Raw genomic sequence first — 19,222 nt, 5'->3', positions numbered from 1 at the left:
GAGACAGCGTGGCTTGCCAGCACTTGTACCTACATTAAGCAATTGTCTCTATGTAAGTATTAAGGGGGTGGGGGGGCATTAGAGAAATGGTAACAGAATTGAAACGGTTGCACTGCTCTTGTAATTGAAATTAATTGTACCTAATCCGACATGGATGTCTCATCCATAGATCACAAAGCACTTTATAAAGCTGAGTATTGTCCCCATTTTACAGGGTGGCAGAGGGGTTTACAACACTGGATCTCAACTTTGTTTTTGGAATTTACACCATTTCCTATAGTTGCCAAATTTTGTTAAGTTGCCCTAGTGACATTTTATGTAAATTATGTAGCAGTCTAATTTGCATTCTTGCAAATTTCCATAGGACCATAAGCTTCATCTGATGGCCAACACATTCTGCCCAGAGCAGTAGCAGGATGTCAGGTGACATGAAATTGCACAAAACTTGACAATTTGCCCCATGGCTGCTAGACTATGAGTGGAGGAGGGTGTCTGGTATGTGTAAAGGGTGGATGCTAGGCTGTCAAGGTGGGTGACTGCTAAAACTGTGGGGAGAGGAGTGCTGGAGTGAGTCAAATTGCTAACAGGTGTTGGGGGGGGCAGCAGCTGGCTGTTTGGGAAGAAAGCTGCGGGAGGTAGGGGTACAGTCCTGTGGTTGGGGGGCTAAGGGAATGGCTGGAGACAGCCTGGCACCTGTTCCTCACCTCTTCCCCTGGGTCTGCTGTTGGTGCCATCTGTAGTTGTAAAACAGGGAATATGGTGTGAGGGGGGACAGAGGCTGGGTGCAGACCCCACAGCAACCTCTGCTGTACTCAAACAGTTACAGCCTTTTCTGTAGCCCATCTGAATGCATGATGTGAGAGTTCAGTATTCACAACCCCAAAAGTTCAAAAATAATTATTCAAACACTAAAATTGTGAGGATTTTTACAAAAGCCCATGATTATGTGCCAAAGATTAAATGGTGTTTTGGTCTGTCTTCTGAATTCCTTTTGCCCACCCCCAAATATGTGTATCATAATTACAAAATGGCCAACCCTTGCAAATTTAGGTCTTGCTATATTTAACCTCATACCAAACTTGTTATATAGGAACAATTTTTAATCCTTGCAGAGCTGGGCAGTTCAACTGAGTGACCTACTGTGGTTCTCAAAGAGGAAGAGTACCACCTGGGGGGGTATGCAGCAGTCTTCCCAGGGGTACATTAATTCGTCTAGATATTTGCCTAGTTTTAGAACAGGCTACATAAAAAGCACTAGCAGAGTTAGTACAAACTAAAATTTCATGTGTTTATTCTACTCTATATTCTGTACACTGAAATGGAAGTACAATATTTATATTCTTTATATTATACATTAGAAATGAGAAAGCAATTTCAGTAACAATGTGCTTTGACACTTGTATTTTTGTCTGATTTTGTAAGGAAGTAGTTTAAGTAAGGTGAAACTTGGGAGTACATAAGACAAATCAGACTCCTCAGAGGGGTATAGTAGTCTGGAAAGGTTGAGAGGCACTGCTCTGTAGCTCAAGTAGTAATGCCCTAAGACACCATCTCCAATAAGTGCCAATGTTACACCTTTCAGAATGAGGATTACTTTCTGGAAAGATAAGTTAAACTTAGTTCTGGCCTTTCTGGAGTTTACACAGCAAGAATCTACTCTTTGGTTACACAGGGCAAGTCTTCCATGGATTACTCTGAACCAAACAAATAAAAATACAGCAGTAAAGTATATTAGTACAACATCCAATTTCACATCTAAATATATTTTGCAATATCAACATTCCAACAAATGCTTCAGGGCTCTTAAACTGAGTTTTATATATAATGTATTTTTTTCACCCCATCTGGGTCATCTGCAAGGTTGGAACCCACTGCCTTCCAGTCCACAGCACAGACCTCTTCCATGTGAAGTTATAACTGGTGGTGGTGCTGGTGTGCGCGCGCAGGGGTGGAGTAGGGGGTGAAGCATGATGATAGTCTTTACATGGACTAGCCCTTACAGGGAGGGATAGCACATTGCCAGTGGGTTACACAAGCTTTTGTGGACTGCTGGGCATTGGGAATCTTGGTTTCCATTGCTGGCTTTGGGAGCAGTGTGTGGTCTAGTGCAGGGGTAGGCAACCTATGGCACATGTGCCAAAGGTGGCATATGAACTGATTTTCAGTGGTACTCACACTGCCTGGATCCTGGCCACCAGTCTGGGGGGCTCTGCATTTTAATTTAATTTTAAATGAAGCTTCTTAAACATTTTAAAAACCTTATTTACTTTACATACAACAAGAGTTTAGTTATATATTATAGACTTATAGAAAGAGACCTAAAAACGTTAAAATGTATTACTGGCACGCAAAACTTTAAGTTATAAGTCAATAAATGAAGACTCGGCACACCCCTTCTGAAAGGTTGCCGACCCCCGGTCTAGTGGTTACAGACTGGATAAACAAATGTACCTGTGACAGATTTGTCCAGGGTATTGCAGGAAATTGCCCAACCTTCTTGAAGTAAGTTTGTTTCATAGGCTATGGATTGTATGCAATTCCATGTAGGGAGGGAGACCACAGTCTTCCAGGAACTAAGCTGAGTGGAGGGGTGGGATTAGGCAAATTCACTCCAGTTGTAACACTTCCAGAGAGCTAGCACTGACTGGAGTCTTGCATATGCTTGTTCAAACTGAACTATCCTGGGACCAAAAAAGAAGGAATTTTGTTTAAAGAGTTAAAACTAATGGAGAGCTTTCCTTCTAATACAGCAAGCGGAGGGCCCCAATCCTCAGGGAAGTGTTGAAAGGACTGACAGACTAGAGCCCTTGTGGAAAATGGGGTGTGATCTCTAGTAAGTTTAGTGTATGTGTACATTTTTATTAAGAATAAATGTGCTTGCTTAGAAAGAGCTGTGTGGTAACTTATTGTGGCACTGTTTATGGTCCCTGACAAGAAAAGTAAACAGGCCTGCTTGGGCAGTCTGACTACTGGGGAATTCACAGTATAGGCAGGGAACTGTGCAGCCTGGAAATAACCTGATTAGGAGGGAGAGAGATGTGACAGCTGGGAGCTTAGAATGGGTGCCCTTGCTGGACCACAGCGTGGGAGCAGATGCAGTTGCTCTGAACTGTGACAGTACCAACAGCCTTTGTTTAGGAAATCTGGCATTGAACCTGGGACTTCAGAACATGAAAACACTAGCCTCCAGCACTTGAGTTAAAGAATCAGGTCTCTTAGCATGGAAGTAAAGTCAAACATCTATATGTGGTCTAACCGCTAAAGAGAGTAACAGAACTACACTATTAGTGCGGATTACAGAAGCAAGCAATTTGACATTCTTCTGAAAGGCTGCATGGTAAAGTGGAGGCCAGATTCTTCTTAAGGATGAATGTTAAAATAAAGCCAGAGAGCTAGTGTGCATATTCTTATTTAAAACAAAATTAATTTTTTATTGACCAGTTAAAAGTTTTGATCTGACAGAAAACCAGAATGTGTTTTTTACAAAAAAATACATCTATGTACTTTAACAAGTAAACTTACTTCCATTTACCCGCTGTTCCTCAAAATTTAAATGTACAGTATAAATTTTTAATTTTCAATATAGACATTTTACCAGTCATCTATAATAAATTCAACTACAGAAGTATCTGGACAAAACACTGAGAAAATAAATAAACAATGACAGACAAAATGAAAAATTGCACACCAGTTTATCAAAAATTAACCATGTTCATATACCTAAGCCATATTTCAGCTACCTGTTCAAAATTAAACATTAAATTTAGCCATTATAAGCACAATAGTATTTCTTTATCCCTACTAGCATAATACTAGATCAGGTATTCAAGATACTCTTACGCTAAACAGACTAGCATAGTACAACTAAGGGAATGCAACCTAATTTAAACAGAATAGTAAGGTTGCTTAAGCCAAAAAATGTAGGTTTTGTAGAAACAGATGTTTCACATTAATGTTTAAAATTAAAGGGATGTTTTCATGATTGTTTTAAAGGTTTTAATTGAAACAATTTTTGTTTCGCACTAGTCAAATGAGAAGGATACCTCTCTTGGCTGGGAAAAAAAAAGATGGTTTGAAGGAGCATCACTATCCCCATATTTGTCCTCCGCACTCAAATTTAAACATTCACCTGTTTTGCAGATATTGCAGCGCTGTGCTGATACAGGAGAACCAGTTAAGAGACTAGAAACAAAAGGACTAGCCCATTTTTTGTCCATAAAAAATGTGCAAAATTGAAAACAGCATAAACAGTGAAAGCAAATTAGATTTAAGTTTTCAGCTTTAATAAACTCATTGGTCATTACCACCATAAATAAGGTAATTAATTTGCTTTTAAAAGTATCTAACTTAAATGCCCTTTTAATTACATAATTCCTCTAAAACTGAGTAGCCCATTGTAATCATACAGCATGCTGCATTATAGGTATTTTCATGGGAAGCTAAATTAGGAGACATTGATTACAGTAGTGTCATTTCAACAAAGCTAACAAAGGGGGGTTTCTATGGCAGAGTCAGTAATCAATATTGCAACAATTCAGTGTTCTGAGGTTTTTTATTTTAGGACATCTTGTCCCTATTATGTATTTGCCAACATCACAAAACCACTATTCAATTTAACATGATTCGCAGTCTTCACTCAAGGGGGTAGTATTAAAATGGTAGCATTTCAGGTCAGTATTGAGATACATGAATAAGCTTACACAGCACATACCAAAACTATGCCTACTTGTGGTTAGTACCACAGCAGTATGCGTCTGAGTGGTATGAGCATCTGCAATTCCCACTGGCTTTGGTGGGAACTGCAGGTATTAGCACTTGTCAGGATCAGACCCTTGTTGTACAAAAAACCCCCAACAACCCATATTGCTACCAGGGACCATAGCCCAAACATTTCATGTACCAACTATATTTGATCATAAGTAAAGGCAAATGCACAAAACTTGCCTGTTTCATTATTGTTTACAAGCAGAATACTGATATTTACAACAATGCTTTTGTGGTTTGTTTTCGGAGGGGGATCAGAGAGGGTAAGTTTAGTTTTGGGGGAACAAATACATTTAAGGATCACTGAGAATACAAAAGTTAAAAGCAAAATGAAAAGCTCGGTAAAAACTGCTTAAGACTCCAAAGTAATAGAAAATATTTGCAAGTTTAATTACATTTATTTTTAAAACAAAATTCTTAATAAGTTAGGTACATCCACGGCCTGTCAATGTTGACTGTTCCTTTAAGGAGAAAGTTAAAGGTACGTGAAAAGTACCCACAGTATTTGTGACACCTGAGTGCACACAGTATATATATTTTACACTGGATTTATATCTAAATTACTCAAACAAAAACAAAACCAGTCTTTACAACTTGGAAACCATACAATATAGTGGAAGATTCAGCAAGTATCTTAATGTCTTCAGTAAAGGATATTAAGTAGTGGTGATTTCATGCATTTGTTCCACAACTTGTCCTAAAATTTCATCAACTATATCAACATCATAATTAACTTGCTGCAAATCTAAATCAGGCATAATTATGGCCAGTAGCTGTCCAACGTTAACTCGGAGGGATCGCAGTTTCAGGCTGTAAGGAGATAATGTTGATCATATTAAGGAAGATTTTATATATAGAGTGCAGATAAATTCTGAAATTACAGTCCATAACATTTTATATTGAACTTTATAAACAATGTGACTGCCTTACTGAAAAGAGAAGGTTCTGCAAATCTGAGTTTTACAAAGAAAAACATCAGCCAACATAAGACATGATGAAATTTAATTTAAAGTAATCTATGAAGTAACTCAAGGCAAGGATCTAGCTGGACCAGTTTTTCCAAGGTTTGAGCACCACAGTTCCTGTGCTGGAGGATTACATGCTCATTCCGTTTTAAACAAACACTAAGGGCAGAACTTGGTTCCATTCTCCTCGCCACAAAATAGGGGCTCTTTTGAAGCAAAATGAAAGAGATTGTGTTTATTTGTTTGGGTAGCACAAATCCAAATACTGACCCAGATACCTTACTGCAATCTCCATTTTGCTTTCTCAAAACAATTCCAAAGTATTAAAAATTGGAAGTACATGCAGAAACATGATAGGGCATGGCATATCTGGCCCAAGTGTGAGGCACACACTGAAAGCCACCTCTAGAGACAGACAAGAGGAGGAGGGGAAATACTAGCTGGAAAGAGAAATTAATTTGTCCAAGAACTACTTTAAAAATAAAGCTACAATAGGTGTGTAAAGCTACGTTTTAGCTATATTTCTCTGTTACACTCTACAGGGTTTTTTTTTCTGCTTCAGCCTCTTTCCTACTTTCCTTTCCTCCTCCTGTTTATTTTGTGTGTTCCTTCTCTTATTCTTGCTTTCCTGTGTTCATTTTCTCACCCCATGCCTCTTTGCTGCTCAAAATTACTTCCAACTCAACCATCCTTTTTATCTTTCTTCCTTCTGCCTGCATTTCCTTCCAGGTTAGGCTGGGACTTATCAGCAAAATGGATGCTGATTTGTGGGTGGCCACTAGTGCAACAAATTCAAATAATCCGCAAATCCTTCCAGGGAGTACGAGACATTAAAGTTGGAGGCCAACAGCAAAGAAAATGGTGGCAGACAGAGGAACGATCACAACTGATGCAGCTACAGCTCAAACCTAACACTAGAGATCGGGCTAGCGGTGACAACTCTGAACAGACTTGTATGGAATGGTAACTCAATCTATTACTACAATTTGCAGTAACATTTGAGGAAGGGTGTCAGTAATCCATAAAGAACATTTAAGGCCTAGTCTACACTACAGAGTTAGGTCAACATAAGGAAGCTTACGTTGACCTAATTTTGTTACGCATCTATACTACAGTAACTCATCCACTACGCTGACTTAATAACTTCACCTCCGTGTGCAAAAGAGTGCGCTTAGGTCGATGTAGTTAAGTTGCTTACATCACCTGTTGCTGCTTTTGACAGCCTGAGCCCTTTTGCCCTTGCATGGAGCCAGCCAGCGCCATCAGCCCCAGCTTCGCTGCCCCCACATGGGGCCAGCCGCCCCAGCCCCAAGTAGGGGCAAGCAGGAGTGAGGCTGATGGCACCGGCCCCATGCAGGGGTGGTGGGGCTGATGGCACTGGCCGCCAGCTGGTGCCAGCAGCCCCAGCCGCTCCCTCCCTCACGGGGCAGAACAATCCAGCCCGTGCCAACAGCCCCAGCACTGCCCCTCCTGCATAGGGCCAACCACTAGCTGGATACCATTAGCCTCAGCCGGGCCAGCCTCCCCAGCCCTCCCCTGTCGCCTCCACATGGGGCATGCTGGTGGCATCAGCCCTGCCCCATCACCTCCGTATAGGGCAGGCAGCCTACCATAATCCCCTTCACGTGGGGCCAGCCAGTGCCATCAGCGCCAGCCCCACCGAAACCTACAGCCCTAGGGCAGAGGGTTCCCACAGTCAGCCCTGCACCAACTGTCAACCCTGCAGTGGTGGGGCTCTGCCTGTCAGCCCCCTGCAATGCCCCCACTTAAGTCGATACATGCGCTCCTGGTGAGGACGCAAATCATTGGCACAAGGAGGGTAGTGTGGACATGAACAGCTGATTTAATTACTGCGCTGGCTGTAGGTCAACATAACTTACATTGACTTAATTTTGTAGTCTAGATCTGTGCTAATATACATTTGGAGTAAAAATGAGAAAAATTGTCAGAAAATGGACAATGTCTTCTGTGCGTTGTATAGCGGTAAGTAAGCAAGCTGTTAACACCAATAAAAAGCCATTGTTCTACCTGAATAAAGAGAAACCTTATTTCTTCTATTTTTATTTTATTTTTTTAGGATTTTCAGACAAACTACACATTTAGATTCTTTTAACACTTGCAATCTGGACCATATTATACATAAACTAATCTGAAATATTTTTTGGAAGATAAATTGTGAACATTAGCGGGGAAAGAAAGGGGCAGTGAAGATTCAGAAAGTCATAAAAGTTTACAGAATCAATCATGAACTTTGACAGGGTTTTAAGGTACAAGCTTGATAGGCTATTCCAGGCAAATTTCTGGTCTAAAAGAAAGAAAAGTGATACCTTTCTTCATCAGAATAACTGACAGGATCTTCAATGTTACTGGCTGTGGAATCATTTGCACATGCTACCACTTGAGGAATTGTAGCTTTTAACTGTGCAACTTCTCTTTTAAGCTCTTCGCACTGAAAACCAATTTGAGTTTTTTCCATTTCCAGCAGTTCAATCTGAGACAGGTAAATCAAAGTAAGTTAATTTTATACTTCTGAAGTCAAGGTGGCGTAATTTAAAAATAAGGTGATTTAAATCATTGGCTTAACTAATGTTCAAATCACTTGATTTTTAAAAGTTTACTGATGCTTTAAAAAACTAATCTGAAAATGCGTTTTACTGCAATGAATTAAAATTAATAAACTAAATTATGCTTTCTAAAAATGTCACTACTGGTTGGGTATCATCTGTATTTTACAAAATTGCTAAAGGAAAACAAAATATTGAAAATTAAAACCATGATCCTGCAAACACTTAAGCAGGTATGCAATTCTGCTCACATTAATATCATCAGATTTTCTTCAATGTGACTGCTCATCTGCTTGAAACCAACATGAGTGTGCACAAGTGTTTGTGGTATCAGAGGTTAAAATTGTAGTTATTAAAAAGTCTTAGTGCCATAAAATCTTTCCATTCAAAACAAATTGCTTCAATATTAACAATCAGAAGTTAAGACTCAATATATTAGTGAACATACTTTACATATGCCAAAATTTTCAAAAACAGAAGCCTAAAGTTAGGCACTTAAAGCTAATTTAGGCACCTAACAGTTGAATTTTCAAAAGCACTTAACTTATTTAGGAGCATAAGTTCCATTGATTTCACACTGCAAACCCTGATGGTTGAGTATAGACTGGTCAAAGCAGTTCAGCTTTCTTGACTTGTGGAAGTTCAATACATCAAAAAGTGGAGTTGAGTACACAAACAGCATGGGCAATTTACTTATCAATTCTGTATGTGTGTGTTTTCAGATTAAGGCTATTAATGAGGCTCTTGACTTTTTCAGCATAGATGAGCATTTTAAATCTGAAACTTGGAAGGGCGCAATCTATAAAATCTGAAATTCTATGAACGATTAGAAAGCTAAAGAAACATACAAAACATCCACATTAGCAATTTAATACTATAAGATAGGGAAATAACTACCAACATTTAAATAATTGATCTTTTAAAAACTAATTTATCCATCCTGTGTAAATTCCAAAAAACGCTGTTAGCTAATTTTAGAAACTGTCATTTTCTTGGTTTTAGCTCATTCTTGGTGAGCAAAAAATGGCAGAATATAGATACTCTCCTCTAAAAAATATTTTGAAAAAGATGGAGACAAATTACCAAAACTGATCAATTTCCATAACACATGTACATATAGCAATTTTGTTTAGAACAGTTTTAAAATACTAATGGTTTCTCTCCAAAATGAAAATTTTACTCCTCACAACGATGCCAGATTGGGTGTCAGAGGCTTTGGATGGCAGCTGATCTAGGAGAAGGTCAACTCCAAATTAAAACCACAGCAGGGTCAGCCATGAGTGGGCTACTTAGCTCCTAGGTTCTTGGTGTGTTCTTTGAATGCAAGTATTTAAAACATGTAACCGACACTCTTTTCTAGGCAACAGCGACAAATTGGCCAAGTCCTGAGAACAGCGACTTGGAATGTAGGTTCACTTAAGGGTAGGTCAGGAGAGCTGGTAGAGGCAATGGCTAGAAAGAAAATCCATATACAATATCTGCAGGCAACTACATGGTGTAGAGGCAGAAGTATAATTTTGAAAGATGGATTTAAAGTTTTTTTGGTTTGGAGAAAAAAATGAATGGGGTAGCTATCATGAGCTCAGATCACTGATGTCATGAGTGTAGAAAGAAGAGGGAAATGATTAATGATAGTACGGTTGATGATAGAGAATAGGGTTGTTTGATGTCAAAGTTTGCTCCACAAATCAGGCAGACCTATGGAAGAGAGGAAGAACTTTAGAAATGAGCTGGAAAGTTGGTGGTTATGGTTGAAAGTGACACCTTGTTAGCAACCAGCAATCATGTTGGTGAAGGGAGCCCAACAGAAGTAGTGGTGGGTAAATTTGGCTTTGGTAAAATAATTGAGAAGGAGAGAACTGGGTTAAGTGGTGTTTAATGGGAGTTCAGTGGTGAATACTGTTTTGTTTTTTAAAAAAGAATCCCATATGAGGATATATTACAGTGGAAAAAGCAAAGCCCAGGTAGACTATATTTTGGTAAGAGAACATATGAAAATGGTGAAGGACAAAGGTTGTTCTGCCACATATGCACTCAGTATAACAAGTACTAATAGCTAAAATGTATAACCTGAGAACACAGGAAAGAATGAAATTGAGGAAGAAATTGCACTAGTAGTTAGTTATGTAAGGGGGCAGAAAGGAAGTTTGCTAAACAGTAAAGGAAGGTTTTCATGCATTGCCAAAGACAGTGAAGTGAGTGGAAGGAGAATTAAGAAAGTTTAAGAACATAAGAACAGCCATACTGGGTCAGAGCAAAGGTCCATTTAGCCCAGTATCCTGCCCTCAGACAGTGGCCAAATCCAGGTGACCCAGAGGGAATGAATAGAACAGGTGATCATCAAGTGATCCATCCCCTGTTGCCCATTCCCAGCTTCTGGCAAACAGAGGCTACAGACACCATCCCTGCCCATTTCATTAAGGCAGTGAAGGTAATGTGGCAGAACAAGTGGTAAGATAGGGTCCTTTTGGATAACAAGTAATTAAAAACAAAGAATTAAAGAGTCTGAGAAAGCAGGTTGGGATGAGAATAATAAAAGCACACAACATGCAAAAAAGGCAGTTAAGGTGAGAATGGAAGCTGAAGAGGAATTATACAGAAAGCTGGAGGAAGATGATGTCAAGAAAGTATCAGAGGGGTAGCCGTGTTTGTTGCTTTTTACAGATCCAGACTAAGGGTCCTGTGGTACCTTATAGACTAACAGATGTATTGGAGCATAAGCTTTCGTGGGTGAATACCCACTTCGTCAGACGGGTTGGCAAAAAAGATGAACAAATGAAACACAAGATAGAGCTTTCTGCATGAAGGATGGGAACTGTGTGATGACTAACCCTAAAGGTGTGGTAGAGATATGGAAAAAATATTTCCAAAGGCTGTTAAACAAGAAGAGAATTGCAACTGCAAGCACCTCCAACAATTATGGAAAAGCCTCAAAGAGGATTGATCTCTGTAGAGGAGGTAAAAGCTCTGAATAAGATGAAGAAAAGTGAGGCAGCAAGTGAAGATGAGATAACCGTTGATATGATCAAGGCAGATACTCGCTTCATACATTACTATGTTTGCTGGGATCCTACTTAACTGGAGAATGGGATAGATTATGCCTCTCTGGGAGGGCACGGGTGATGCAAATAATCCAAATACTTATTGGGCATCACGCCGTTAAATCAGACTCAAAGTCCTTGAAAGAGTTTTGGAGGTAAGGTTTTGGTGCAAGGTGGAGGAAAATATAGGAGAAGAGATTTAAGAAGGAAAGGAATACTACAGACATTATATTTACAAGACAGAAGTTTGAAAGAATTATAAACGGAGGGTGTAACTGCTATGTAGCATTTATTGATCTTGACAAAGCATATGACTTGATTCTGCATTGTTTACAGTATTGAAATCGATGGGACGGGGACTTCAGAAAAGGATATGATAGAGAAACTTTATTGAGGGTCAAGAGCTAAGGTGGTAACAATACATGGAATTTCAGAGAGTTCTGAGGCAGCAGTGGGAGTCAGACAAAGCAGTGTGCTGAGTCCACTTTTCTTCATCCTAGTTATGGAGTTAAGTAATAGGAGTACCAAACCTGTGGAGATAGAGAAAGGTAATCTATGCTGACCATCTGGCCCTTTTGGCTGACAGCAAAGAGGAACTGGTAAATATGGTATCAGAGTAGGCATCTGTGTTTGAAGATCATAGTTTGAAGGTAAACACAAAAGACCAATTATGCAAGTAAGGAAGAGTGACAGAAGAGCTGCTGACTGAAGTTTCTGGAGAGAAGAAAAAATCTGTATGCTTGGGAAGTATATTTCAGGCCCCTGGACCAAGATCTGGAGAACTGAAAAGAACACCACAGTGAGCATGGATGGCAGTGAAAAAGGCAGGAGTACTGTGGAACTTGCAATTAATTCACAAACTGAAAGGAAGAGTGTTCACTGCATTTGTCTGTCCCTGCCTGCTCTGATTTGGCAGTGGATAATAGAAAATAATATAGTGAAGAGAATGGCAGGCAAGCAGAGTAAACAGAGTGCACATGGAATAAATTAGGGGGAAGATTAATTTGGGACTCTCAGTGATAGCAAAGAAAGCATGGGAGAAAGAGGACAGCAAGAAAGGACATGGAAGACAGAGGACACAATGGAAAGACTGTCAAGAGAAGTTTGAAGAGAAAAGGACTGGAACTCCAAAACCTAAGAACCTGTGCCATGGACTGTAAGGAATAGTGAAGAATCATAGGCACCTCCGACCTCATGTAAATGGGAAAAGGAGTTGAGAAGTGAAGTTAAAAGATGGCAGACGTAGTCTCCAGTGGTATCTATTCTGTTTATTAACGGAAACAAATAATGAACTACCCAAAAGCAACGAGAACTCCTGTATATTTGTCTATCAGGGTGTCTCAAGCTTACTCTGGAGGGATCACTTCTAAAGAGAAGTTAGAGTAAATCTATGCCAATTCAATGCTTGGTATCTTTTCTAGCAGTTTTTATTAGTTGTGTTACTTGAACACACAATACTATTTGAAAAAAATATTCGTACTTGAATTTTTGAAAGAGGCAACAGTATACTAAAAAAATAACAAAAAGGTATTCACATCTCTAGAAATTTACAACAAATCAAGATCTAGCATATACACAGGAGATGTCAGCTAATGAGATAATCCTAATTTATTTCCAATTAACTGATTTGCATCTGGATAATTATGATAATTTGTATGTGCAATTGCATCCACAAATTTTTACCCTGATCCTGCAGTGTACTCGATGTTTCTGTTCTCTTTGCTCATAAGGAGCCCCACTGATGCCATAGGGAGTTCTGTGGATGGAGCTCATTACAAGATCAAGGCCTTGGTGAATAATTTTGTAGCTAGTTTAAAAAAAAAAAAAAAAAAAAAGACAGATCCTGTATATTCACTTTACCTTGCCATAAACCATATTAACAAACATACCTCACTTTTATATTGATCTCTCTCAGTATTGCATTTGTCCAGTTGTCTGAAGACATCATCAAGTTGCACAGCAATTTCATCCACATCACTTTTATTTTCATTGTTAGAACATTTGCTGCATTCTGTTTTTAAGTTTAGCAAAGTACTACACTGTTCCTTTAGCTTTTCCATCTCTTTTAAGGCCTGCTCATATAAAATAGCCACTTCTTCTGGACTTTTCTCTTTAAAATTTTCTAGTTTGTCATCTGGGAATATAATAGTCTCAGTTGACTGATGACACATTTCCTTTTTCACATAGTTATCATTCATTTCTAGTATCTTCTGCTCTAGTATTTTCATCTGGTTGATTAACATTTCACACTGTTTTCGGTAATTTTCTTTTTCTTGGTTTGCTACTTGCAGCTGATTTCTTAGTTCATTTAATTTGATGCTAAAATCCACAGAAGAAATCTCAGAAGCACTGATGATTTCTTCTTGGCTTGTTTCCAAAGTTGATCGGGGTAACTGCATATCTATATTATCTTCTACTTCTTCCTTTTTAACAACTAAACTTGGGATCTCAGTTTGAGTTGATGCAGTCCACTGCTCATATTTATCTTCTGAACTAGCTGCACCACAAGGCTCCTCTTGCATGCTGCCTTGTTCCATGTTAATATGCTCAGTTTTTACTATTGTAACATCATAGTCTGCTGCAGGCTTTGGAGTACTGCTCTCCTCTAAGATGATGACGTCCTCATCATCGTCATCTTCAGTGTGATTGTCAAATGTGTGGTTATTTAATCGTGGTGTCTTTAAAGTAATAGGTGAATAACCAGAAATCTTCCGTTTAAGGCTGGGGAGGGAAGAAATGAAATAAATCAGCTAGTGCAAAGTACTATATTATTCAAAATAATTCCTATTTTCCCAACTGTGTAATTCCAAATTTGTGTGAACAGTGCTTATGAAAATAAAGTACACATTTGTTGGACTGACCTGGTGATTCTAGACAATCATCTGCACTTTTTAATTTCTAAATTTTGAAGTCAACTTTAGGAGTCGTAAATCCTACCATTTTGGAGTGCTCCTGAAAACTGGACATTGAGTGAACTGACACTATACACAGTGAATGAGAGGATGTCTTTCTGCTTATCTATTCTAGTGAGACTGTTGGTTGTGCTTGGTACAGTTAAGAACATTAGGAGAGATCAGGTTTCATGGCTGGACTGAATGAAAAGGATTCATCCAAGGCTATTTGGGACAATGGAAGCAACAGCATCTTTAGTTAACTAAATCAGAATTACAGGTAATTAGCAGAAAGACAGGCTAAGTCAAGAGAAAGATGTTCTTGAATGGAACAGATGTCAGCAGAGAGGTTCTGACTAGAAAGAATGTTATGCTAAGAAAAAACTACATATCACTAGTCAGTCAGGGTACATATCAAGCATTATTTTTATAGTAACTTAGCAATTGACTTGTTTTCACACTATATCATGAAACAGACTAATAAACTTGGACCAAGAAGTGACAATATAATAAAAGGTTACCAGCAATGGAAGCTTCTTTGGAAAAATATACTGGAAAGACAGCTAACACAAAGCAGTCTTTCCTGACTAAGAGAAATAGGTAATCAATCTTCCTACATTTGCTTTCACTCTTCAGAAAGCATCTGATCTAATGTCTGACAGCTATCATACTAGCTCAGATAACACATCAGTCATTATGGCTGTCACAACCTGGCAACTGACATATTACAAACACCATAATTACTTTCATCTGCAAATTATTTATTCCTGAGATGAAGGGAAAGCTACTTTGCACTTATTCACTCACCTGTTCTCAGGATCCAAATGAGGTGAAGATACTAATCTATTGTTTGAAGTGTTTATAGATCTTGTAACAGAAGTGTTTAAGGCTTCTGTTAAGTGTGATCTTAGAGCACTCTCCTTTCTACTCATAGATGACAATGCATTTTTGATTGAAGAGACAGAAGGTGTTTTAAAATACATTTCATTATTAACCTGTAGAAAAAGCAATATTTAATTAGACTAAGCACAGAAGTTATAGACACCTTGAAGGTAGGAAGGGTACTTGAAATCTAAATTTGGAGGAACTATGTACCTTATTACATAAGTTCACAACATGTCCCATACTTGGGCCACCTTCACATACAGCTGGAAACCTGCCTTGCATTTACCAATATGAGAAGGGCAGGATGGTCATGAGCCTCTGGTTGAAAACCCCTGTTCCCATTAGAACAAACAACCCCAAGCTGACTGTTGTAGCCCAACCACCAAATCTTATTCAGAAGTGCCATTTATATTCTGTTTTCTTTTAATACATTATATTTATGGATGATGGAGCTACTTTGAATGGTGCAGTGCCCATTCAAAAACACTATAAAACATCCAACCACTGAAATCCTATTCAAAAGTTCTGTTTAGCTGTGATGTAAAAATACATGTTACTAAGGGAGTAAACACAAAAACCACATGGTGCAGTTTTGGAAATAAAGATTAAAATGTCCTAGACTGGAAACAGGTTCAAATGGTTTATGGTTAAGACCTGTTAAGGAAATAATATAAATAAACTGAACATCTTTGTACGCGTCTGTGTTAAATTTTACCAATGTGCAGTTACCATAAAGAACTGTGCTCACTAAAAAGAGGTAAAATATGCTTAAACACCATTAAAAGGACTTTCTAGACAAAAATGTATACTTTAATGTGTAAGAGTGCTGGGGGAGGGGGAGGGGCACTGAAAGAAACTTAACAGGACTGGCACAGGAACTAGACTGTTTGAAATCACTATTTTGCTAACAGATGCTGTGGAAACAATCAAGCACTCTGACAGTAGATAGCAACAAAAGTACTATAGCCATTAAATAAGCAAAACCAATAACTCATTAATAAAGCTTTGTTAACTATATAACGTGATCTTGTAACTGTTTTAAGGAAGTATGGAATTAAGTCAATGTGTGCTAACATGTACGTGGGGGATATACAAGCTATAGAAAGTAAAAGTGACCCTAAGTTATATGCAGCAAGAAAACTTGCCCTCTTACCACAAACAAGTTAAAATTTGTTATAAGAAATAGTCCAGTTGGTGCAGTGCAAAAAAATTAACAAGGATCCAATTCCATGAACTTAAATGTAAAACCACTGAAACCCATATGGTGTGAAAAAAAAAGTTTTCCCTCTGTTGCAAGACAATGCAAGATCGGGAAAGCCCCAGACTTGTACTGCTGTTTGCTCCTGGGAGACAATTACGTGTGCAGCTGTAAAGTCTTACAGACAGAGTTGCCAGTATGTGGATTCACTTTGGGGAAACAGTCTTCAAATTGCACAGTATGGCTGAAAAATTGACGCTCATAAAGTATAAACTGTCTATGCTAACAACTATTGTGTAGTGGCTAAGAAACCCACTTCTGGCATAAATGCAGAAAATATTACTTTAATTGGTCTATGTTCTGTTTCACACCTAAATTAACTTTAGTAATAAATATTTTAAACCAGTTTGTAATATAATTAAAAGAAAAATTAAAATGACAAAAAATGCTTTAAAGGCAAATCAAGCTTATAATGTATTATGCCCTAGTAGGCTATTCCATAAAAATAATCTTGCACCCCCTGGTTTGTACTTTAAGCTAGTATTAAATAGTAATGCTATAATCTTTAAAAGATACACAAAACAAAACTACAATGCAAACAAAACAAATACCAATATAAAAAAAGAACAACAAAAGTAGTGGAATGTAGACAAGGCATTTATTAGGAGGCACAGTTAGGAGTCAATCCTTCAAACCCTACATAAGGGTTTTTCTATAAGGATTGATAGCTGTTAACTCAGAACAAGCACGTCCACAAATAGATCAAGTCCTTCCACATACAACCGTTCTCAGGAAGGACTGTCTCTCCCTTTGGACAGAAAGTCCTGTTCATTTGTTGGATCAGAAAGAAGACCCTGCATCAGTTTAAACTCAAGTAGTACAGGTAGTACACCCCCTCTTAGCTCCTGGATGGCTGTAGTTCCCCCCTCCCCGCCTCATAGAATTACATACAATCCCTGGCCCACAATGATATATAAACTTAATACAGTAAGGCTAAACTTAATCCAATAATGTTTTTCCAGGGTACTGCAGGAAAAAGACGGTTACTCACCGTAGTAACTGTTGTTCTTCGAGATGTGTTGCTCCTATCCATTCCAGTCAGGTGTGCGCGCCGCGCGTGCACGACTCTTCGGAACTTTTTTACCCTAGCAACTCCGGCGGGCCGGCTGGCGCCCCCTGGAGTGCCGCCGGAATGGCACCTGTTATTTACCCCAGCCGGCCCGTCCGCTCCTCAGTTCCTTCTTGCCGGTTACTCCGACAGTGGGGAAGGAGGGCGGATCTGGAATGGATAGGAGCAACACATCTAGAAGAACAACAGTTACTACGGTGAGTAACTGTCTTTTCTTCTTCGAGTGATTGCTCCTATGCATTCCAGTCAGGTGATTCCCAAGCCTTACCTAGGCGGTGGGGTCGGAGTGAGACGTGGCGGAGTGTAATACCGCGGAGCCGAAGGCTGCGTCGTCTCGAGACTGCTGCACCAACGCGTAGTGGGAGGCGAAGGTGTGGACCGAAGACCAGGTGGCCGCTCGACAGATGTCCTGGATGGGGACATGGGCCAGGAAGGCAGCCGACGAGGCGTGCGGTCTCGTGGAGTGAGCGGTGAGGCGGCATGGTGGCACGCGAGCCAGCTCGTAGCAGGTCCGGATACACGCTGTGACCCAGGAGGAGATCCGTTGGGAGGAGATCGGCTCACCTTTCATGTGGTCAGCAACCGCTACGAACAGCTGGGGCGAACGCTGGAAGGGCTTCGTCCGCTCGATGTAAAAAGCGAGCGCCCTGCGGACGTCGAGGGTGTGAAGCTGTTGCTCCCGAGGCGAGGCATGCGGCTTCGGGAAGAAGACCGGGAGGAAGATCTCCTGGTTGAGGTGGAAGGCCGACACCACCTTTGGGAGAAAGGCCGGATGTGGTCGAAGCTGCACCTTGTCCCCGTGGAAGACGGTGTATGGCGGGCTAACCGTTAGAGCACGGAGCTCAGAGACTCGTCTCGCTGATGTAATGGCGACGAGGAAGGCTGTCTTCCAGGAGAGGTAGAGCAGGGAGCACGTGGCCAAGGGCTCGAAGGGGGGACCCATCAGCTTGGCCAGCACGAGGTTCAAATCCCAGGTTGGGGCAGGGCGCCGCACCGGCGGGTACAAGTGGTCCAGGCCTTTAAGGAAGCGGGAAACCATCTGGTTGGAGAAGATGGACCGACCTTCCACTGATGGACGAAAGGCGGACACTGCTGCCAGGTGAACTCTCAAGGAGGAGACCGCAAGACCTTGCTCCTTAAGGTACCAGAGGTAGTCCAGGATGGTAGGGACAGGGACTACAAAGGGATTGAGGCCTCGTTGGTCACACCAGAGCGCGAACCGCTTCCATTTCGCCAGATAGGCGAGTGGAAGGCTTTCTGCTCTCTAACAGGACGTGCTGAACTGCTGCCGAACAGTCCCTCTCTGCGTGGGTCAACCACGCAGGTACCAAGCTGTAAGATGGAGGGACTGCAGGCTCGGATGGCGGAGTCTGCCGAAGTCCTGGGTGATGAGGTCCGGCCACAACGGAGGGGGATAGGATCCCGAACGGAGAGCTCAAGCAGCAGGGAGTACCAATGTTGCCTCGGCCAGGCCGGAGCTACGAGTATGACGGTGGCTCTGTCCCTCCGACGCTTCTGTAGCACTCGGTGTACGAGCGGGAACGGAGGGAAGGCGTAGAGGAGGTGATCCTTCCAGGAATACAGGAAGGCGTCCGACAGGGAGCCCTGCGCGTGACCCTGGAACGAGCAGAACAGGTGGCACTTTCTGTTCGCCTTGGAGGCGAATAGGTCTATCCGGGGAAACCCCCACCTGCGGAAGATTGTGTGCACGACGTCGGGACGGAGAGACCATTCGTGGGAGAGGAATGACCTGCTGAGATGGTCGGCCAGCGTGTTCTGTACTCC

General features: G+C 40.6%; 1 protein-coding gene across 5 annotated transcripts in view; it reads right to left on the bottom strand.

The window, feature by feature from the left end:
• Positions 1-3,407: 3,407 nt before the first annotated feature.
• The window catches only part of MORC3 (MORC family CW-type zinc finger 3), a 61,263-nt gene continuing 45,448 nt past the window's right edge, over positions 3,408-19,222 (bottom strand). For all 5 annotated transcript variants that reach the window (XM_045002439.1, XM_045002440.1, XM_045002441.1 and 2 more), the window contains 4 exons: positions 15,033-15,220; positions 13,224-14,055; positions 8,057-8,220; positions 3,408-5,574 (listed from right to left, as the gene is read on the bottom strand). In XM_045002439.1, coding sequence (XP_044858374.1) covers positions 5,421-5,574; positions 8,057-8,220; positions 13,224-14,055; positions 15,033-15,220 — 1,338 coding nt within the window. In that variant the 3' untranslated portion in view covers positions 3,408-5,420. The remainder of the gene's footprint in view (positions 5,575-8,056; positions 8,221-13,223; positions 14,056-15,032; positions 15,221-19,222) is intronic.

The sequence above is a fragment of the Mauremys mutica genome, chromosome 1, assembly GCF_020497125.1.
Source record: "Mauremys mutica isolate MM-2020 ecotype Southern chromosome 1, ASM2049712v1, whole genome shotgun sequence".
In the NCBI taxonomy this organism is placed as follows: Eukaryota; Metazoa; Chordata; order Testudines; family Geoemydidae; genus Mauremys; species Mauremys mutica.
Note: the sequence above shows the minus strand (reverse complement) of the source record. Positions and strands in the feature narration are given on the sequence as shown.